General features: G+C 44.8%; 1 protein-coding gene across 4 annotated transcripts; it reads left to right on the plus strand.

Annotated features, from left to right (window-relative positions):
* The first annotated feature begins 19 nt into the window (after positions 1–19).
* Tyw5 (tRNA-yW synthesizing protein 5) lies at positions 20–23,213 on the plus strand. 4 transcript variants are annotated; one of them, XM_023712281.1, is made up of 9 exons: positions 20–138; positions 5,680–5,834; positions 9,757–9,826; positions 11,968–12,012; positions 12,644–12,781; positions 15,248–15,335; positions 15,928–16,044; positions 20,261–20,526; positions 23,186–23,213. In XM_023712281.1, exons 1-8 carry the CDS (start codon positions 61–63, stop codon positions 20,515–20,517), a joined length of 948 nt encoding a protein of 315 aa, XP_023568049.1. In that variant the 5' UTR covers positions 20–60; the 3' UTR covers positions 20,518–20,526; positions 23,186–23,213. The 4 variants fall into 4 exon arrangements, with proteins under 4 accessions (XP_023568049.1, XP_023568048.1, XP_004628660.1 ...); XM_023712280.1 differs by lacking the exon at positions 23,186–23,213 and adding an exon at positions 20,674–20,710; XM_004628603.2 differs by lacking the exon at positions 23,186–23,213 and having other exon boundaries at positions 21–138; positions 20,261–20,643.

The raw sequence follows: 23,213 nt of genomic DNA on the forward strand, positions 1-23,213 counted from the left end.
CCGGGCGGAGCACGCGCGGACGCACGCGTTGCGCCGGAAGTTCCGAGGCGCCGGCCGAGGATGGCGGGGGAGCGCGTGCCCGTGCCTCGGCTCGAGGGCGTCTCTGCGGAGCGCTTTAAGCAGCACCTCTACCCACAGGTGGGCCGCGGGAGGAGACTCGCCCGAACCTTTCCGGCGGCTTCAGCGCGGTTGCTGGGGCCCAGCGTGTAGGACAAGGCGCGGGCGGCGGGCTCGAGGGCCGCTTGGCCCCGGAAACCAGGAGGACCGGGCGAGCCGGGTGCGAGGAGCGGGGCCCGCCTGCCGCTCTCGGGGCTCCCCGGCCCGCCTCCGCCGGGTTTTCTCAAGTGTAGGGCCCTAGATCAGGCCTCTTGGGTGCGGCCCTTGTCCGCGAGCAGAAGGAATTAATAGATTGCAAAAGCAACAGACAAAAGGAGAAGCAGGAGTCTCCCGGGAATCTTCCAGTGGTCCTGGGTTCCAGCTAAGCTGCACTGTGGTTCAGATACTGCAGCCCGTTGCTTCATTAAAAACAAATCTCATGAACGTATTGAGGTGGGGAACGTGGTTTTTCTTGCTATACTTTGCAAGGGAATCCAGACGCCACAAGAACACAAGGAATCCGGCAGACACTTAAAAGACCCCGTGGGGTTACAGTAACTGTGCGGAAGGTAGGAGGAAAAAGCCCAAAATTAAAAAAAAAAAGTACTCTGGGGTTTTCTTCCTTGATATTTACACCTATAAGGGTGGCTATAAAAGTACAGCTCTGAGGGTTGCAAGTCAAGTGAAGGCTTTCCTTTTGGGGAGGGTTTCAGACCTTCCTTCGCCGGTGATGCCTTCGGGGCAGTGCTGTGGCAGTGCTGTGACAGCTGAATGATGTGTGTGGAAGTGCTTCCTACCTCTATTATCCGAGACGAGACATAGTATGTTATAAAAGATGCACCATCATAAGCGTCATACATCACAGAATTACAGAACTACCACTTAAGTGCATTGTTTAACAATTATAAAGTAGAATTTTTTAAAGGCTTTTGTGAATTTGATGGAGAAATTGGACATAGTGTATTATTTGTACTAAGAAATAATTTGACGTGACACCTTTTATATTTGCATGCTTTTTTATCTTTTACAATATAAAAGATTTATCATGAATAAAACCTGTGTTAAACAGATTTTTGGATACTCTATTCATGTACCTTTCATTCTCTGAAAATGTGAAGTTAATACAAAGTGGTGTGTTACAAAATATTCAAGAAAAGAAATTACTCTCTTTTTTAAGTGTATTTAGTATAGGGTCTCACTACACAGATCGGACTCTTGTGATCCTCCTGTTTTCAGCTTCCCAACCACTGGTATTACAGGCATGAACCACACCCGGTCTCATTCGGGTCTCAGCACTCCTTGGTGTTGGGGAATCCCAGTCCCATAAGCAGGCACTTTAGTCTGATGATCTGTCTGGCCAGCCTGAAAAGTAACTACTCTTAACACCAGCTTTCTAAATTTCAGTGATGGTTTTAGCAAAGAGCGATAGTGCATTCAATAAAAGAAAGCATTGATGAATTTCAAATGTTTTTTTAAAAGGTTATTTGTTTGGTACAGGGTCTTGCTATGGGGCTTGGACTCATAGTGATCCTCCTATCGCAGCCTCTCCAGCATTGGGAATATAGGCATGCGCTACCACGCATGGCATGTGGCACTGGGGATCGAACCTGGGTACTTGCAATTGCCAGGCAGGCGCTTAGACCGCTGAGCTGTCTCCCCAGCCCTGAAAGTTACTTTAATAAAATGTAAATTACTCCAATATCTAAATCCCAATTAGGCATGGAAGATCAGTATTAACACTGGATTTTTGTATTTCATATTTAATGTTTAAATGCAGAAAACATTTAATATTTGTCAACATGCTTTTATGAAATTAGATCTTAAAGTACTAAGCTTTTTTTCATGTTCTTGTACTTTTTCAAATCCCTACGAGAAGTATTAAAATTCTCTTACCCCCTCAAAAAAAACTACTAAAGTTTCTCAGGTTAAAGTACAATAAAAGTAGAAGTCAGTAACGAAATTGAAAGGAAACCTTTCTTGTGGAAACACCAAAGGGAAAAAATATGAGGGAGCGCAGACCTATCAGGTTTCTAAAGACATCAGCTAATGTATAATTAGTTATCAGTGCATATGGTGCAGGCGCCCAAATGGACAGACCAGAGGAGTAATGTCCAGAAAGACCCCTTTGCACGTGTGTGTGTGTGTGTGCAGATGCACATATTCAGAAGTAAATTTTTATTCATGTGGAAACTTGCTACATAATGAACAGAAATTAATGGGGCAATAGTTAACTTTTAACGCATTGTGTCGGAGCAGTGTCAGCTCCACGGCAGCTAAACTGAGCAGGAGATGCTGGCGGCTTCTCGGGTGCTCTGCAGAGCGGTAGGGCTATTATAATGGAGGGAGCATTTCCACTGCAGTTCCCTGGCCCTGTGGTTACGCTTAGTGTCCTGGGTTCTGTGGGTTTAGCCAGACTCATGGCACATTTCCACTGTTACAGCCTCATACAGAGTAGGGTCACAGCTCTGAGAGTGCTGGGATAGCAGAATCTTTTTTTCATACAGGGTCTCACTATGTAGACTGGCCTTGAACGGACTGTGTAGCTCAGGATGGCCTCAGACTCACAATGTGCCTCTTGCTGTAGACTCCTGAGTGCTGGAATTACCGGGCTGTGCCATCATGCCCAACTGGGTAGTCATTTAGAATATGGTGTCATTAGGTTTATGTCTCATGCTTTATGTAAGAAGAAAGTCCAGGTAGATCCAAAACATGTGAAGAAATGCAAGTACTGTAAAGAAAAAGTGGATAGGGTGCTGGGGATGTAGCTTAGTGGCATTCCGCCTACATGGCAAATGCAAGGTCCTGAGCTCAATTCCAAGGTCCAAAAAGAAAACAAGGGCAAATTCCATACTCCAGGTCTACAGGAGGCCTTCCTAACCATGACTTCAAATTGAGTGTAGTATAAAAAAATAGTGTTTTACTTTTTAAAGTTGCAATAATTTAAAACATAAGAAATGCCAAAGCTTTTTTTTTACTATTCAGTATTCTAGTTTTGGTTTTAGTAGCTGAATTTAATTGCCATGAGTTCTTTTAAGTCTAAGAATGATTTTGTTTAAAAAATTCTAAAGTAGAAAATAAGAAGTGACAAATGAACCTAACAGGGAGGATGAGAGGTAATATAGGTCACTTTTTAAAAAAAATATAAACACAGTATTTTATATATTCTTAGTCTAGGATAAAAAAAATGAAAACAATTCTGGTTAGTAAACTTGCTGTTTTATAATAGTATGACCTAACAATATATAACAGTACTTTCTGAAATCTAGTTTTGCAGATGTATAAATGGTGATGAAGGGAATCCAGTTTCCCCCTGTTGGAATAGTTACAAATAAACAGTGAAGAGCAGGATTAACCTCGAAACATGCATGGGAATGTGTATGTGTATGTAGTACATACATAGAATGTGCACGCATGGTGTGAGTGTATGTGCTCAGGGACACGCACGCAACCTCACGTTTCTTAGCTCAGACAACTGCAAAGGCAGAAGCAATGATGGCCACTAAACATTGTGCATTTTATTTTATTTAATTTTATTTATTTTATTTTTTTTGGCAGAACTGGGGATTGAAGTCAGGCACTTGTGCTTGCCAGGCAAGCGCTTTATTCTACTGAGCCATCTCCCCGGCCCATGTGCGTTTTAAAAGAAGTAGGAGAGCTACTTAAATGAGTGACTGCAAGGCTGGCAAAGGAAGTCTAACGGAATGCTAGAGCGTGTTATTTTCTTACAATGTTCAGGTTAAAAAGTTAACAGTTGGGCTGTAAAAGAGGAGGATCACTGAGTCCAACCTGTAGTGAGACCCTGTGAACCCTGTACTAAATACATTTAAAAAAAAGTTAATTACCAGCTTGAAGAGGACCTACTGAGGGAACCCCAAAGTGGGGATAATCTGAGCATCAAAATTATGTTAGTAGAGGGCCAGTGGTATAGCTCAGCGGACTAAGTGCTTGCTTAGGTAAGCGCAGGGGCCAGGGTTCAATACCTGGCTCCACCTGCTGCCCCGGCCCCGCCTTCGGTGCACTGAGCCTGCGATGGAGTCTGGGCGCGGTGGCACACATCTGTAATCCCAGCACTTGGGAGGCAGAAATCAGGAGGATCGCTACTAATGTGGGCTATGTAGTGAGACCCTGAACAAAACAAAACAAAAAAAAAGAAAATCTAAAATTATGTTAGTAGATTATTACCCGTGGAGTAGAATAGGTAAGTGGGGGAGTTAGAGCTCTTTTATTTTTTTACATTAGAATGCCAACTAACAAATGTAGAGAAGTGATGGAGATTGAAAAATCACTCTTGCACTCATTTTAACTGTACTTGACTTGGGTAGCGATTGTCAGGTGATCTAAGTTGGTAGCAGAAATTGTAGAGCAAAATACCAGGGAGAGCCACAGCATTTATTCTGTATGACACCCCCAAAGGCACAGTGTGGCCCTGAAGAAATTGCAGATACACCTGATGAAAGCGCATTCAACAAATAACTGGCCTGCATACCTCAGAACTGTCATGTCCATGGAAGACAAGGGCTGAGGGACTGTTTGTACTGTTGCAGATGAAAAGCGGGCAACTGGTACAATTTGGCATCTTAGAGTGAATTCTGGGCCAGGAGAAGAAAAACCTCTAAAGAAAATTATTGGGACAATTAGTGAAATCTGAATGTGTACTGCAGGTTCAGCAGGAGTGTTATGTCATGTGAAATGCAATTTTGATAATTACTTCACGGTTATGTAAGAGTGTCCTTAGGAAATCTGTACAAGCTTTACAGATAAAAGAGCGTGATGCCAGCTATTTAACTACAAAACAATGCAGCCAAAATTAAATTAGGTTTAATAATGTGTTCTCTAGTCACCCAGGATAAGAGTATACAGTAAATCGGGTGGGAGGTATTATTAATCGTTGATGAATCAGGACACAGGATACATGAAATTGCAGGTTCTTTGTGATGTTCTTGGAACTCGATGTTCCCAGCACTCGATGTTCATGAACTACATCTATAGTCCTTTTAAACGTTTTTTATTTGTTTAAGACAGGGTCTCATTAAATTGGCAGGCTGTGATCAAACTTAAAATCTTCCTGCCTCAGCTTCCTAAAATTCTGGGATTACAGGTGCTTGCAACATTTTTAGAAGTATGAAATGGTACTAAAATAAAAACTGGGGCCAGGGAGATAGTTCAGTAGAATAAGTGCTTGCCTGGCAAGTGCAAGGTCCTGAGTTCAGTCCCCAGTTCCACAAAAAAATAAATAAATAAATAAATAAATAAATAAAAATAAACATAAATAAATGAATAAATAAAAACCAAAAATTTGACTATAGAGTAGAAATTTTAATCTTTTATATTTTTGTCATTGAAAACATAAAAATATTGTTTGTAATATTTGGATGTCTCTTCTTTCTCTGCCGCCTGTTCTGATTCTAACCTTTTGTCCAGGGTATATTGTGCGGGTCCTGTAGTGACTACATTAACTGCCAGAGTTTTGAGTTTTACGAACCTCAGGATCAAGCATCAGAGTTTATCACCTGTTACCAAACATAGCTTATGGTATGCACTTGGTGTTCACAAATAGTTTTTGTATTTTTCCTCTGCTTACAGAGAAAGCCTCTGGTGTTGAGAGGACTTGATCTGGGGCCGTGTACCAGCAAGTGGACGGTGGACTACCTAAGCCATGTTGGAGGGACAAGAGAGGTGAAGGTCCACGTCACCGCCGTCGCACAGATGGACTTCATCAGTAAGAACTTTGTGTATAGGTATTATTACCTTCTGGGCTCACTCGGGACGCAGACCACTTTCCCAGCCCTTCAAGTGTGTTTACAGTGTTCTACAGGGCCACGTGGCATTTTATCTTTTGTTAGTTTGATACAGTCATGGCATCTTAGTTCTAAAGAATACTAAAAAGAATCCTGTGTTCATATAATGATGACAGAGAGTTTCTAAAGAATACATAGGTTGTCCCAGAGACTTTTTGGAGTCGTGGAAGAGGTTTCTGTAGTTAGTTACACTACAGTTAGGTCCACTGTAGTCAGCCAGTGCATGATTAATAATTATATCCAACCACTTGGTAACATCTAGCATAGGAAAGTTTTTTAAAGGCTGTCTAAACTTAGGAGCTTTAAATGTTGTCATCTTGCAGAGTTGAAGTACTATCTATTCCCATGAGAGTCATTAAAAGCCAAAGGACTGTACTTTTCAGTACAAGTGTACTTCCCAGTAAATTAGATCACTGAAAACCATGCAGTTTGCAAAGGGCTTGAGGCCGGCGGTGAGCTGCAGTTTCCAGGGTCCGGGGTGTTCCTTTCTCATCGGAGGTTTCCAGGTTCACACAACAGCTGCCAAAGTATTTCTCAGTTTTCAGTGTTTTGAATCTTCACCATTGTAGTTTTGGTTTCAGTAAGCACTAGTTGAATCTGATTGCCGTGAGTTCTTTCAAGTGTAAGAACTTTTCACTTTTTATTAAGTCAAAAAAGTGGAAGAAAGTACTGGAATGCTGAGTGTTTTTCAGCCTGCAATTAATGATGTTTGTTTTCCACAGTCTAATGCCACAGTAAATGGGTATTGAAACTGCATGTTGACGTGTTTTGGTGCTTTGTCATGGCTTTTAAACTTCGTAGAATTTATTTTTGAAGCACATGGTTGATGGACTAACCCAGCCTTCTCAGAGTCTTCCACTTGCATTACTAAAGAATGGCAAAGTTACTGTTTAGTGCAAGAAATGGAAGTAGATTTGGTTCTTTCCACTCTTACCAGGCAGGAGGAAAGAACGGAAGAATCTAGGCCAAAGAGATACTGGAAGGAAGAAACCCTACAAATAAACGTGTGCTGAGGCTGCTGTTCCCCTTTATTGTGCATCTGTTGACGGATGTGGTAACAAGCGTTTCCCTAGTCGTTTTTCTTCTTGGTAGCTGTCACTGTTCCCTCCACAGCCAAGGTATTCTGGCAGGAAAATCTTATGCAGTAAAATGAAAGGGTATTCTTGGTGCCGTCTGGCCATAGATTTAATTTTGAAAATGTACCGTAAATCTCTCTTAAGCCTTGCTTAGATTATCTTATCTAACGTAGTGTGTAATTCCTTTAGCAACTTATGTTTATTGTACTTTTATCACTCTGTGTCTTGATTTGTAAAGGAATCCTTCCAAAGTGGAGAACTGAACACTAGAGGGTTTTATCCTTCTTTAAAAAAACCTGCTGAAGGAGCCGGGGAGATGGCTCAGTGGAATAAGCACTTCCCTGACAAGTGCAAGGACCTGAGTTCAATACCCAGTTCTGCCAAAAAAAAAATCCTGCTAACTCCTTGTACCTGCTGAAGGGTGTGTCGTGGTCTTTGCTAACCCAGTGTCTTTACTGAACGCCTCATGACAGGTGTTCTAGATTGCACTTCTTATTTAAGCTAGAGACCAGTCTGTGAGTTACGGTAGGTATGTGTTTACAGTGATTGCAAAGAGAAGTGACTTACCCAAGATCACATAGGGCTGAAAGCGGTAGAACCCAGGATGTGTGCTCAGAGTTGCTGGCTCCTGGTGTCCCCTCCTGGACTCTGCCTCTCCTTGTCTGTGTGCTTGTCCTTCAAATGGTGCATCGGTGGCAGGAGACCTGTGTGGAACCCGTGCGAAAGCCCCAGCCAAAGGGCTTTCCGAGGCAGGCTGTTGGCAGCACTCCGCTCTGCTTCTCTGGCCTCAACTGCTGTCGTGCTCTTGTAGCGTGGCCCTTCTGCCCTTAGTTTCTCTAGGTCTTGAAACGCTTCTCTGGCAAGAACATGCAAGCTGAGCAACAGAACGAGTTACATAGCCTAGAGGAGCTCTCCGGAGATGTTTCGGTAGCCTTGAGAGGTAGGTGCGTGCCTACCTGAGATGGAAGAAGCCTGAGATGGAGAGCACTGAGTGGGGCCACACGTACGTGTGCTGATCTGGCTGGTCGGACTCCACGGTGAGAGAGTCTGTGCTGCTCTTACGGACAGCAGACCTTGTTTCTCTGCGCAGTGTTCACCCACATAAGAACCAGGATAGCTGGTTCACATTGCCGCTCGCAGCACACACCCGCCCTGCGTGGGCATCGTGTGCCTTAGCTTTGCAGGAGAGTGCCAGGCAGGAGGCAGCCCCGAGGCAGGATGGTATCCTCAGGAGTGCGTGCATGTGTGAGCCCTGTCTCCTTGGCTCACCGGTGCCAGCTTAGTGTTGGGGGAACAAGGTGGTGGAGGTGGTCCCCAGAAGCGCACCTTGAAGTGGCCCGAGAACGGGGTTTCTCCCTGTTGTTGCTGTACGTTGCTCTCTGCTCCTTACGCACGCACGTGGAGTCCATCCCCAGGCCATCTAGCAGACACAGCTCACCATCAAGGCTCCTCGTAGAGCGGACACCACCACCTTGCTGCGGCTGCCGACTCACGTTTGCCGGTGTGTTTCTAGGAAATACGTGCCAGGGGAGAGTTGACCGAGCCCAGCCTCATCTCGTAGCAGAGGGTTTTCCTGTTTGTCCCCATCTCCCCAGCGCAGTCAGAGAAACGATATTCGGCAATGAGACTGAGAAGACTGTAGTCTTGGGAGGAGGTTTGGCAGCAAGCACGCAGTGGGGAGTAGAAGGCAGGCTTTGAGGACCTCGTGGTCCTGTACTGATACAGGTGTCATAGTCACACCAGGCAGTACTTTGAATTAGAGAAAGTTGGAGAAGAGAAGAGAGGAGCTAGAGAAAATGTAGCCCTGTGACTCAGGAGTATGCTGGGCAGGGAAAGGACTCTGCTCCTGCAGCATCCATCCTCGTTCTCCAGGATGGAAGTGTGTACGTCCTTACTGTGAGCAGATACTCGAGAAGCCGGAGAGGGAGATGCATGTAGGCTCCTGTTGCAGAGGCTTCGTCCACGCTTGATCGGCCCCCTGCTTTAGGCCTGAGCAGAGAGCGTCGCGGCAGCCAGGAAGCAGAAAACAAAGTGCACTCCTCGCAGCGGCCAGGAAGTAGAACGCGAGGAGCAGGGCCCCAGGGACGGGCCCAGAGACCTGATGCCGTGCCCCGGGCGGCGCCACGTGCCCACGCCCTTCAGCTAGGACCGCACGCCGGGAGCACCTAGTGGAGCCTTGCTTGGTGCCCCCTGCCGCTCTGGTTTCCCCAAAGCCCCATCGGCTTTGTTTTCCCAGACAGAAAGGAAACAGGCTCTGGAGCAGACATTTTGAAGGATAAAATCTGGTGACTATTGGAATTCTCAGAAGCCTTAAAACGTTAGAGGGTGGTAGAGGAGGAGAAGACAGTGTTCCTGGCTTTTGTGTTCAGAGACTGTCCCGAAAGGTAGGAGGGCTGGCGGACCCTTCGTAGTGCTGGCAGTTTGTCCCGTTCATCACCACAGCCTCAGAGTGCGTGTTTCTAAAGGTAACCTGTCTGCAGTGGTGGTGTGGTGCTAAGATGGCTCCTGCCACAGGTAATCAGAACCCTGAGAACATTCTTCTGTCAGTAATATGGAGTAAAGGACATTGACCTACAAGGATTGTGTGCACTAGATAGACTTAAACATCCTGTCTTATAATTTCAAATAACAGAGTAAGTGGACGTCCTGCCAAGTGAACTTTGGATGTTTAGAATTCTGTGTAACAGGTCATGATGACAGGGACGCCTATTATAAAGTAGAAGGCTGTAGACCACTGCCATAAGCTGGCTTGTGTAGTCATCATGTCGTATCTATGTTTATTGCAGAACTTTACCTTTTAACAAGTTGATCCAGAGGGCAGCTGAAGAAAAGCACGAGGAATTCTTTATTTCAGAGGTAATCGCTGCACCGTGTCTTTAGGAAGCAGTGCTGTCTGCGCAGAAAGGGAAGATTCCCACTGCACCAGAGCGCGACCGCCCTGTGGTGTTGGTGAGGCTTCCTGCCGGCACCGCAGGCCGGCCCTGCTGCTGGCCGTGCGCTCCTGGGCTCACGCATGCGCATCTCTGACCTGGAGTGACAGTACTGCCTCCTTCTGGTTCCTGTGGTAAAATATGTGATGCACTCTGTAGTGCCCCTGACACAAGGAGACAGCTCACTGACGCTAGCTGTTAGGACTCCTTTGAAAAGGCTCAGGCCTAAGGTGTCAAGGTCTGACGCTAACAGAGAACTTTATTTTCATGTTGCATGTATTTGATTACCATATTTTATTTTTATCAATATGATCCTTTTTATTGGCTATAAAATTTTGAGATTATATGAAAATTTTCATATGAAAGCAGCTTTAAGTAATTCAGCTTCCATATCTTGAGGTAAATTCACTAAGCACATTTTAAACTTAAGTTACTATTTAGCCAGGCATAGTAGTGCACACCTGTAACCCCAGCACTCAGGAGGCTGAGGCAGGAGGATCACAAGTTGGAGGCTGCCATGGGCAACAGAACAAGTTTAGAGCCAGCCTGGAATCATAGCAAGACCCTGTCTCAAAAACCCAAATGAGAAAGTAGGGGAGCACCTTGTTAGGCAGCACGTAAAGCTGTCACCTGTGTCTGAGCCTCCAGACCTGGACTGCTTGGATACTGAGGTGCTGTGTTGTTACCGTCCTGTCCCTGAGGACTGGTTAGGCCAGAACATGCCGGGATCCTGCACAGCAGGAGACCTGTGGTTCTGTGGTGTGCTGAGAGAGCCCTTGAAAGCAGTCTGTTAGCTGGACCTGAGCACTGAGCCCGCTCCTTGGAACTGAGCAGCGAGCTTTTGGAGGGGATCTGCCGGCTGCAGTGGGGTTAAGTTTTAAATCTTAAGTGCTAGCACTGGTAGAAAACCCTTGGAATTCTGACGAACATACCTCAGCAGGTAAACAGATTGTAGGACCTGTCCACCGTGGCAATAAAAATATGAAAATGGCGAAGCCTAGAGCTCAGTAAATTCATGACCATACATTGCCACTGTGTCTTAGACTAAATAAGTTACCTTTTTTTCCCCAAGAGAGGCTTGTTACATAGTTCAGACTCGTAGTGATTGTTCTGTCTCAGCCTCCCCAGTGCTGGGATTACAGTCATCTGCCACCATACCCGGTTTCAGGGCTGGCACAGCATGCAGTACCGGGGTTCAGACTCTGGTGCTTGCCCTTGCCAGGCGGGTGCTTATGCTGCCGAGCTAGCTCCCTAGCCCAGTGAGTTACATTTTGAAATCTGGTGCAGCAGTCCTGGTCTGGTTTTAGAGGGCGGAATTCTGAATTGGATTGTCTTGCACAGATGTGGCAGAGCTCAGGTCGTCTTACAGGAAAGCAGACAGCAGACTACTTTTTATTGTTTTGAGCATGCTGATGAAACCCAGGTCCCCGTGTGTGCTGGCAGGTGCTGTGCCCTGAGCCACAACTCAGCCCTCAAGTGTTTTTATAGCTCAATTTCTTGCTATTTAGCTGCTCAGTGAAGTACAGTGATGACGGAACTATATCTGTAAGTTGATTAATTCATGCACTGAATCTAAAGCATTTACATTGGTTCAGAATTTACATTGTGAGGGATAGGCCAGCTGGAGAACTGCAGGTTTCTAATATTTTAAACATGTAGCAGTAGTAGATATTTTATCTCATTACATGTTTGATTGTAGTAATAGGTTTGACGTTGGCTTTCAACAGTGCTTTTGAATCATGTCTCCTGTGCAAATGGGAAGTCTTTTATAGGTGGCAAGACTCTGCTGAGGCCAAACGTAGATTTGTATGAAGTCCGGAGCTCTGTGGCTTAGGGCTGTGTGCTGCCTTCAGAACCTTCAGCCTGTGGGCCCGGCGCTGTTGAGAGCCCCATATGTGCAAGGCGTTTCTCCATGTGACCACCAGGGAGCATTCATGGAAAGGGAGATAGAGGAGCTTTTTAGAAAATGACTTGACTACGTCAGATTTCAGGGTTTATTCCCTTCCTTCTTTGCTTTCAAATAGTTTTAAGTCAACGCTGAAGTTGTTTTTCTTTGGGACATTTTAGGATGAGAAATACTACTTACGATCACTTGGAGAAGATCCTAGAAAGGTAAGAATTGAGAATCATTGTTTAAGACTTCTGTGGATGTTAACCGGTGCAGTAACTTTTATACTTGTAGACTGATACAAAACATGTCTTATTCTAGTCCTAGATTTGTGTCCCTAAAAAAGATCAGTAACCACTGATTTCTTGGTTTTCAGATAGGATCATAGAATCTTAGGGGGTCACAGTAATCTAATTTCTACAGAGCAAGAAATCCCATCAATTGCATATTTTATAGAAATCCTTTTAAGTAATAAACTACTAATCCAAAATAATTATAGAAATCCTTATTATATAATTTTAATTATGTATTCACAGTCATACAATATGGCTTCATTAGAATGCTTGACAGCTGTATAAGTTTTGCTTATAGTAGAAAGAGCCTTTCTAGGCATGAAGTCTGCTGAGCTTCACAGCAGCCTGCTAGGCTGGTTGTCCCTGCACTGAGGGCGCAGCGTCAGCAGGTAGGCAGAGCGCAGCGCTGGGAAGCCCTGAGCAGTTTCGTCCCTGCTTTCCCCAGTGCTTGTAGGCTGTTGGCAGTTTTAGATAAAGTAAACATTATGTCAGTATGGTGTTTATTGTTGAAATCCTTTCCACATATTTTTCTCTAATTATCTTTATGTTTCTGTCAATGTAGGATGTTGCAGATATCAGAAAGCAGTTTCCTTTGTTAGAAGGCGATATTAAGTTTCCAAAATTCTTCGAGGAGGAGCAGTTCTTCTCTAGTGTTTTCCGAATTAGTTCACCTGGATTACAACTTTGGACCCACTATGATGTATGCTATATAAGTGGTAGATCTTCATAGATTAACATTCAGAAGTTCACTCAAAAAGCTGTCTTAGAAGTCTTAGCAGTGCAGCTTGCCTAGGCGCTGGGTTTGAGCAGAGGAACTGCAAGGCGGTGGCACTGTGTGGCTGTGGCCGCGAATCCTCACCATCCGTGTCTCACCGAGTGAGGTTGGGTTCTGTTTGGTTTACTGTGTAAAAGATGGCTGCCGAGTAAGGGAGAAGAAGGTTAAAAAGTGGAGGCTTGTGGTACGGCAACACCCAGATGCCCCCAGGCCTCTGGGCACCCAGCATGGAGCTGTCCAGGAGAAAAGCAGAGCGCAGAGTGAATTATTCGAGAGGTGGCAGTCCTGAGGAATCTGAAGGTCTTAGGACTTATGTCCCTCGAGAGCATTCACTGTCTGCTGTATTTGTAAGACAGCAAGACATACGGTACTGATGTTGACGTTTGATTCCTTGATGTTCTGAGGTGCTAGGGTTTACACTCCCCTGGCTTGCACCACACTGCTGGCCCATCGATGACTGTCCCAGTGGGTGACTTGTACCCCTGGAGTACAGCTGGAGCTGACCACGTTTCTCAGTCTTTTTACCAATAAAATCAATAAAAGGCCATCCAGTGGGACAGTTCTGCACACATGAGCAGTGTCCAAGGTGCCTGACAGACATAAAATTGCAGCCCCTGTTGTGAGTATATTAAATATATTGTGTACCTAAGCACCTAAAAAGTATTTAAAAGGCTAGTATTTTGTATGATTTGCTGTTTGGAGGTGGAAAAGCAGGAAGTTAAAGCAGTACCAATAGATTTCCAAAGTTGTTGTTGTTGCTGCTGTTGAGGCAGGGTCTTGCTGTGCAGCCCAGGCTGGCCTTGAGCAACTCCTGCCTCAGCCTGTTTTGTTGAAGTTCTAAATCAGGTTGATGTTTTATATATGTGTTCTGTAATTCATTTGAAGGCCTCTTGGGAAGATTTTAGTATAGTAAATCTGTAACTAAATGAGACAGGCCTAGAATCTTAGCATATTGTTTCTTTAAGGTTTTATATGAATGACATGATGAGGAAATGATGTGATTCATACATTTTTAGTGGTCGTCTGTGGCCTTGTTTTCAGTTGGAAGTGGTTTCTTTTACCTTGAGTTGGAATGTAATATATAAGGCTTTTCTTAAAAATAGAGGGATGCTAGTTAGCATTACATAGTTAAAGTCAACATAAAGATTTGGAGCTAAAAGCAGTGCTTCAGTAGTAATGATAATGTGACTAGTCATGCCTCTGCCTTCCCTAGTGTGTGTGGCCCTGGTTGTAGCCTTTCTCATGGTGACAAGAAAGTCTGCCTATATATGCAGGAGCAGCTAAGATGCCGCTATTCAAAAGTGGGGGTCAGGGCACACACCTGTAAACCTATCACTGGGAGATGGCAGCAGGAGAAATGAGACCTTCCTGGGCTCCAGAGTGAGTTCATGGTCAACTTGGATATGTCGCAAGACTGTCTCTTAAAAAGATGTATATTGAGATAATTTGTTAGGTTGTGTTCCTATACCAATAATTCTATAATCAAGATACCTATAACCAAATTATGATTGAATTACAAGTTTAACAGTGGCTGCAACAGTAACTATTTTCCTAAATCCTAGTTTGGCTAAGTGCTTTTAGTGTGTTCTTTTTTTTTTTTTTGGTAGAACCAGGGATTGAACTCAGGCCCTTCTACTTAGCTATCTCCCCAGCCCCTAGTCTGTTCTTTGTGTTTCTTTTTCTTGGCAGAACTGGGGTTTGAACTCAGGACCTTGCGCTTGCCAAGGAAGTGCTTATTCTACTGAGCCATCTCCCCAGCCCCCCTAGTGTGTTCTTGATGCTGGTCTTAGAGCATCCTTGATGGCCAGGTGAAATGAATATTAGCCTAGAGGAGCCTTTAGCATGTTTAACTGCTCTTACAGTCAGTTCATGGTGCAGTGTGGACCAGTTTTCCTAACTTGACCTACTTCTTTGCCAGTCCTTCCCCTGTGCCACAGAAGCAAGCTCAGAAAGGCCTGGTTATGTTGGAATGTGGTGTTTTTAATGTAACGTTAGAATTTGATTTAAGGGTTTTATGCAAGAGTAAAGTTTTAACACATTTATGATGCTGTAATTCCTGCGGCTCCCTGCCAAGTAGCTTGAGCACTGGTGATAGGTATGCGACTGTCCTGTGTGTGACTTTACCAGCACTGGTACAAGCTGCCCCGGGGGACTGTTGTGTGTGTGCCTCAGGTGGTTCAAGCTGATGGGAATTCGTTAAGCTAGGTGCAGTGGTAGGTCCTTGTCATCCCAGCTACTTAGACGGCCAAGGCAAGAGGACGAGTTTAAGCATGGGCCAAAAAGACCTTATCTAAAACTAATATATGGTCTTTATAATTAATTATTTAGAATGTCATTGATTTTATTCGAATTCTACATACTGCTTACCCATAAGTTTTTCTTGGTCTTCAGGTGATGGATAACTTCTTAATACAAGTGACAGGAAAAAAGCACATTACACTGTTCAGTCCTCGTGATGCCCAGTATTTATATTTGTCAGGTAAGATTTTATTCAAGGTTGCAGTTTTATTTATTTATTTATTTGGTACAGGGTCTCCTTTTGTGGCTCGGACTCATTGTGACCCTCCTGTTCTCAGCCTTCCCAGCACTGGGATTACAGGTGTGCACCACCGTGCCCAGTCTCAGTGGCCAGCTCAGCAGGACTGGCATGGCATGTGGTGCTGGGGGTTGAACCCCAGGCCCTGTGCTTGCCTAAGCAGGCGCTTAGCACACCGAGCTATGTCGACAGCCCTCAAGGTTGTGTTTCTAAAGTCTGCTTAGTTACTCCTTGAGAAATCTCTTTATTCATGTTAAAAAACAACTTAGGACACATCTTCCTAATTAGGATGTTTGTATTTTCAAATGCGTATGTGTGATATACATAGTGACAGGCCATATGAAGAATGAGATTTCAGATTGCCGTGCTTGTATTTCATGTTGTCAGTGATCACAGTGAAAGAGTGGCTGACTGGAAACTGCCTTACCCTCACAGTGTGGCTCTTATGATCACAGAAAATTAATTTTGAATTTATATTTATGAGTACTTTTTTAAGAGAATGCCAACTTTGCTTAATCTATTTGGAATCTTTCAGGTTCTAAATCAGAAGTGGTAAACATCGACAAGCCAGACTTGGCTAAATATCCACTCTTCTCCAAGGCCAGAAGGCATGAATGTTCCCTTGAAGCTGGTGATGTGTTATTCATTCCTGGTAAGATTTCTAGACTTGAGTCATGTGCTGTTGATGAAACCTTTGTTCTGTCTCTCATCTTCTACGTGTGTTTCCTTAATACAAAACTGTTACATGTATCCTGTCCTGTGCAAATCATTCTTCTGCATAGCTGTGTGTGTGTGTTTATAAAGTATACTTAGGTAGACCCTTCGGAAAAAAGTCTTATTTGGGTGAGCAGTCTGTCAGTACAGTCATACACTACTGAACAGAGACTTAGTCCATGACAGATTACGTGTACAACAGAGGTCTCGTGAGATTGAAATGAGCTGAGAAACCCTGTCAGTAGTCCCAGTGTAGCCATCAGAATGCAGGGCACAGTGAGCCAGTCACCTGTGCATGTGGTGATGGTAGGTGGCAAGCCCGCTGCATGGCCAGCGCTGTGGAAGCATCGCCCCAGTTGTGGATTATGTGGGTGCATATTGCTTGGTAAGTGTCAACAGTGTTGGTTTCTTTGTTTATTTTTCATTTCTTTGATGGTACTGGGGATTGAACCCAGGGCCTCATGGGGCTGGGCAAGTGCCCTTCCAGCCCATTTTATTTTTCATTTTGAGATGGGGCCTGAGTTGCCCAGAATGAGTAGCCTTGGTGCACTGTCCAGTGCAGCCCTCGAATTTCTCAGGGGAGGACAGTGGAAAGTAGAGAGATGGAGAGAGTCAGAGTGCAGAAAGCTGAGGTCAGGAGGAGCCTTCTCTCCTGGTGGGAGAGAGAGAACTGACCAGGACTGCAGAGCGCTCACACACTGGGGAGGCTGATGCTGGTTGCGACCCGTCTGCCTAACAACTTGTTTGCCTGGCTCGCCTCGGGCCCCATGTTCGCAGAGCTGGAACGGCTTGTCTACATGGCTTGCCTCGAGTGCCCTGTGCTCGGGGTTGGCTGGCTTCAGCTCTGCACATGTGACCTGTCCCCAGCTTCAGCTGCTCCCCGCACCTTCGATTTGTGACCCTCCTGCCTCAGCCTCCCAAATAACTGGGATTAGAGGTGTGTACCTCATCACCTGGCTAGCATACTTTTAATTGTTATTGCTTCCTCTACTTGTTTCAAAAGCAAGAATAGCCTGAGGCCGGTCCTCTGGGAATGCGCCACATAGAGGCAGTATCGGAACCCCCTTTGTGCAGGATGGAGACAAAGGCAGTGAGTGGGACTGCCCTGCCAGTGGTGGTGAGGAGGGTTGGGCTGTGTTGTTGGCTTCTACAAGGAAAAATTTACAAAAGAAAAATCAAATAACTAGAAAAAGCTCAGAGAAAAGGGATTATAAACTGTACTTACACTGTTGTACGGTGTTTTAAGCTGTTACTATAAAAGTCAGAAGATTAAAATTTAAAGTTTTTAACAAGTTACAGTAAGTTAAGATCAATTTCTTACTGAAATCTTATTGTGAACTGCGTGTAGCCTTAGCACACAGTGAGGTCCACACTCAGGTGTGGTAACACCACTTACTGGCCGGTTGCAGCATGCGCCAGGCTCACGGGCTTCCTTTGAGGCATGTGCCCCCGGCAGAGGGCGTCTAGCTGGGAGTTCTCCTACACCTTCCTCTCGCTGTGCTCCTGCAGGTTGACATTCAGGGCTGCAGCGGCTGCATCTTCAGGACATGCTGCTCTATGGGGCAGTGGCTTGTCCCGGGCAGAGGCTGGGCCAGACGTCCTGGGCGGGTCCTGGCCCACACCCTCTGGGGCCGAGTTGGGTATATAGCAAACGTTTGTGCAGTGACGAAGTGTTTGGCCGAGTGTTTCTCAGGATGCGCCCTCTTCATAAGCAGTGCAGAGCTGTAGAATACAGACGCTCCTCGTTTAACAGCCATGTTCTGTTCCTGTGAGCAGGCTGTTAAGTGGATTGGTCACTACGTGAGGCATTGTATATGATGTGTTCGTGACTTTATTCGGAACAAAGACGTGGGCAAAGGAAATACAACTCGGTCACTTTGCTTTTGTTTGTGTAACTCTTACACGCACTTGTGTAATGTATAACACAACATAAAACTCATATTGTATGGTACAAGTAGCAAGTTACACTGCTGTATGGACAAGGGGCACTGTACAAAAAAGAGTCAGGAGTCTGAGTGGCGGGCCGCGAGTCTGAGCAGTGTGCGTTAGTCCTAAGCCTCAGAGCCGTTAAACAAGCAGGTGGTTACGTCAAGAATGTCTGTGCTGAAAGTTACTCGACCAAGTGTCATTGGGTGCGATACTTTCTATCTGGGAAAAGAATATCCTTGGTTTTTAAAAGCATTTTGTTCCTCAAATATTTAGGAATTTTAGGTTTTTGCTTAAGCATTTACCAAGCAATGGTAAGTATTTTTCAAAACCAAAACATATTAGAGATTGTAGTAAATATCAAAATACTATAATCTCAACAGCTGTGATATCTTAGCGTCCCCTTTCTGCACACAGACTTAGTGTCAGGATGTTTTATTCACTAGCTAGGCATTAGTTTGAACGTCTGTAAAATGTCAGTGTTGCCAGCATGGTGACGTAATGATTCACATCTGTGATTGACACATGCTGAGGACTCTTGTCCAAGTACTAACCAGGCCCGGCCCTTCCGAGATCCGCGAGGTCTGGCGCAGTCCGGCTGGTCTGGCCGTAGACAGCACATGCTGAGGGTCAGCGACAAATTCTGTTTGTGTAGTTGATTTCTCATGTCTAAATTAATAGATTAATAATACTTCAGTGATAGAATTAAATATAGAACATCAGTGAGAAATAAAGATACCGTTATGCACTTTGGGGCTAGATTATAAATTCTTTGAGGATAAGGAACTGTGTTCTTTTTAATCTCTAGTCCTCAGAGACTGAAACCACTGTCTTAGTCTTAAATACATTATAGTTTTTTTCATGTATTTAGTACAGGGTCTCACTATGTAGATTGGACTCGTACCGATTCTCCTGTTTTCAGCCTCCCAAGTGCTGGGATTACAGGCATGGCACCACCAATCCCAGTCTCAGTCATGCCCCAGGGGTGGAGCCAGCATGGCACAGCACGCCGTGCTGGGTATAACTTTTAAATTTATATTTGGATTTGTGGCTTTTGTATTTTTAGAACAGGATTAAGGGCTATGTAGTTTTTCCTTGTTCTATACCTAATTTTTAAGCCAAAAGAACAAAACAGAAATAATTTGCATATACTGTACTTTGAAACAAAAGCAAAAGCCCCTTCTTGTGATTTAAATTAAGCAGAATGATCAGCCTTCCTATTTCCCTGAGAGAACAAGGATTCTGAAAGAATAGTTAAGATTGAAACCATGTTTGAAGACGACCTTTGCAAATAAATTTTTTTTTTTTTTTTTTTTTTGAGACAGGGTCCTGCTGGCAGCTCAGGCTAGCCTTTGGGCTCACTTCATAGCCCAGGATGGTGTCAAACTAACAATGATCCTCCTGCCTCACTCAGCTTTAATCTTTTGTTTTTTGAGTACTCTTGGAATGAGTTGTTACTAAAATTTAAATCTTCCTTTTTCCCTTTGGCAAGGTTAAACATTTCTGGTGTGATGAGTACTCCTTTATTATTTTGTGTCACTTATTATTCCTCTAGCACTTACATTTTGAAAATGCTTAGGCTCCACTGAAAACAATGTAAACTTTCTAGTGCAAATAAAAATTAGGTATAGAATAAACTTTTATCTCCACTACCAAAATATTTGCTGTAGCTTTATGCGCTTATTGTAAAGCAGTGAAAGGAACAGGATGATAATTGCACTAGAAATACAAACTGAGGAAGCTACAGTGAATGCAAATCTAGGCAAGTTAGGAAAGCAGCTTGAGCAGGATGTCTTTGAGGACAAAAGCACTGCACTAAATCAAAAAAGGTCAAACATAGTAATTGAAATGTTCTGTGTACAAAAAACAAACATTTTTGATGTGGCTGCATGACTCAGGAAGTATAAACAACTAACACAAAACACAGCCCAAATTAGAGAACTACAAAACAAATATAACTTTATTATGTCTTTCAAGTTAAAAGAAAAAATTGCTCTTCCTAAAGGTTTTCAAAGTCAGGGCTGTGCTCCTGAGATGGAACTGGCTGGGGGCGCAGGAAAGCTAATGCGCCCTGTCCGTAGCTGGCAGTGTGCTGGTGGAGGGTCCCGGAAGGGCTCTTAGCTGGCTCCGTGAGATGCTGGAGCTTCCCTGGCAGTTTGGTACTTTTTAGATTTCTTTTTTAAACTATGCGTTTTATTTTTAACTTGCTTTTAAAAATCTTTCTCTAGCTTTATGGTTCCACAACGTCATTTCTGAAGAGTTCGGAGTGGGAGTGAATGTCTTTTGGAAGCACCTTCCGTCTGAGTGCTACGATAAAACAGACATGTATGGAAACAAAGATCCCACCGCAGCATCAAGAGCTGTGCAGATTTTGGACCGAGCCCTGAAAACCCTGGCTGAGCTACCTGAGGAATACCAGGACTTCTATGCTCGGAGAATGGTCTTGCACATTCAAGACAAAGCCTACAGCAACAACTTTGAGTAAAATAAGGAAGTGAGTGCAGTGAATGTAGAATGTATGATAAGAGTTGGTTGAAATATGGAGAGGGTAACAGGATGGAAATTAATTTTTAAACATTGATGCATTGTTAAAAACCAAACAATAACCTCAGATTTACATTTTGGTATGGTTTGTGTCTAGGTGTCCCCCCAGAGCCTCATGAGCTGGAGCCTGTGATTGATTACTGTGGGTGTGATGCTGCACCCGCCCTGGGCAGGGGATCTGCATCACAGTGTAAGGAGGGGAGAGAAGCTAGCTGCTTGAGCTGCTGCTGCTCTTCCTTTTGAGCACTTGCTCTTTGCCTCCACCATGAAAGGTTTCCCTCTGCCATGTGCCGCTCTGCCTTGGAGCCAGCTGAATATGGACTGAAACCTCCAGTAACAGTGAGCTAAATAAACCTTTCCTTCCTTCAATTTGGGTCTCGGGTATGTGTTCCAGCAAGAAGAGAAGAGTAACTAAGACAGAATTTGGTACTAGAGAAGTGGAGTCGTTGCTGTGGCTAAACATGACCATGTGGATTACCAGCTTTTGGGAATGGCCTATGGGAAGACACAGGAAAGGTTCGGAGATGTTGCCTGTAATGGGTCAACTCACATTTTAGACTATAAATATGAATCTTGTGTTTTCTGTTGTGTAAAAATGTATACTTACCACTGTTCTAAGTTGTTTAGTAACTAGTGGCTATTTCTTGCTGTTTGCTAAGATAAAATTTCTGTAACCCTCACCAATTCCTGTAACCCTCACCAATTCCTATTAACAAAGTTAGCTTACAGAGATGACTTCTAAAGGAAACTAAATGGGCTTTAACTTCTTGTAACCTCAGGCTATGCAAGGCTACATATAAGGACTCAGGTGCAAGGGAACCTAAAGAAACTAAAAGAAAGCCCCAGGAAATTCAGTTTGAGTAGTGGTCACAATGACCCTAAAAGCATTGTTTTGTGTCAGACAATGAATTTGTTTACCAAATGGAATGTGGTTCCAGGTTTTAAACCCTCCCTGCTTCCTGGGCTAGCCGCCTTCGGTCCTCTTCTGCGTGAGAGCTGACAGGGACCCTGAGTTCAGTAATAACCGGCTTTCTAAATTCCAGTCTGGCTGATCTGGTTCCTATCCTGAGCGACCCATAGCATTGCCTACTTGTGAAGAGCTGGAACAGCTTTGCCTCTTCTGTGTGGGAGATTCTGGCCAGAGCTCAGAAGACTGGAAGACTGATAGAAAGCCTGCCTGTGAAGACCAGGCTGGGCAGGTTTCTGCTGGGAAGAAGGACAGCATTGGTTGTTGGACTGCAGATGATTTGTGTTATGGCTTGGCAGAAGGTTCGTCTGCATTTTGCTCGTGTCCAGAGACTTTGCCTGAGGTAAGTTTAAGCATGGTGAACTGATCAGTCTTTCAAAAGATATTTCAAAGCAGCCAAATATTGGGGCAGTGGCCTGGCTGTTGTTGAAGGCTTTTATCCAGATTTATGTTGAGAATCAAGAGCAAGGAGCCCAGCAGGATGGTTCAAAATGTTGTGAATTTGGCCAGAAAGGAAGCTCCAATAAAGCTGTGGACTGCAAAGGTGGAGCTGAGAGAATCTCCATTGTGGGGAAGGAACCTAAGAGTGGAAAGGATGGTCTGAGGGCATTACAGAAGGCTGCAGGTCTCCACCCTTTGCAGCCTCAGAACTACAAAGGTCAGGGACTCTGCCTTAAGGGGAAAACCGCAGCGCCCCAGGTTCCAGAATGGCGGCAGCATGGAGAAATTATTCCTCGGAATCAAGGTCAGAGTGCTCAGCCATCCAGGCGCTTGACCCTTACAGCCAAGAGAGAAGGAAACGTGGCTGCTGCTCCAGCTGGCAGCAGACCTTGGCATCATCCACGCGGCAGTGGTTTTAGGTGCATGCAGAATGCAGGAGCTCTGAGGTTAAGAAGGCTTCCACCTCGATTTCAGAAGGCGGCCTGGGAGGCCAGGCGGTGTGCCCCTGAGAGGGCAGTGTGTAAGGCCATCAGTGAGAAGCCTGTTCTGTGGAAACCCCAGAAGTTTGGAAAAGCCAGGAACATGGATCATCTAAGGGAAACTACAAGGAGGGAGCAAAGCAGGCCTGAGAGAAGCCTGGGAGCGACCACCAGGAGTGCCCTAAGGGTGGAGCCACACAGCTCAGTTTGCCAGTTTGCTTCAGATGTGCCACATGGAACTGCAGGACTTAATGTCTGCCCTGGATTTTGGACTTGTGTTGGACCCAATGGTTTGTATCCTGCTGTGTGTACCTTTTGGAATGGTAGTTTATCTTGTGCCTTTGAATGTTGCAGGTGTTTAAGTTTTCATGTGTACTGGGGCTCACAGGTGAGAGTTTGCCTTGGATCTTGGAGGAGACCTGGGACTTGGATTTTTCAGCAGTGCTGAAACTGTTAGGACTTTAGCAACATAGAGATGGACTAGAATGTCTTTGCATAAAGGGATGTGCATGAGTCTTTGGGGGTCCAGGGGTGGAATGTTATGGTTTGTGTCTAGGTGTCGCCCTAAAGCCTCATGCAGTCTTGGGGCGGCCTCTGGAGTTTGTGATTACCGTGCCGTGTGGATGCTGCACCTGACCTGGGACAGGTGATTTGCATTACAACGTTAGCCGCTTGAGCTGCTGCTGCTCCTAGAGCGCTCTCTTGCTCTTTGCCTCCACCAGGAAAGGTTGCCCTCTGCTATGAGCTGCT

This window comes from Octodon degus, unplaced genomic scaffold (assembly GCF_000260255.1).
Source record: "Octodon degus isolate 3935 unplaced genomic scaffold, OctDeg1.0 scaffold00025, whole genome shotgun sequence".
Classification (NCBI taxonomy): domain Eukaryota; kingdom Metazoa; phylum Chordata; class Mammalia; order Rodentia; family Octodontidae; genus Octodon; species Octodon degus.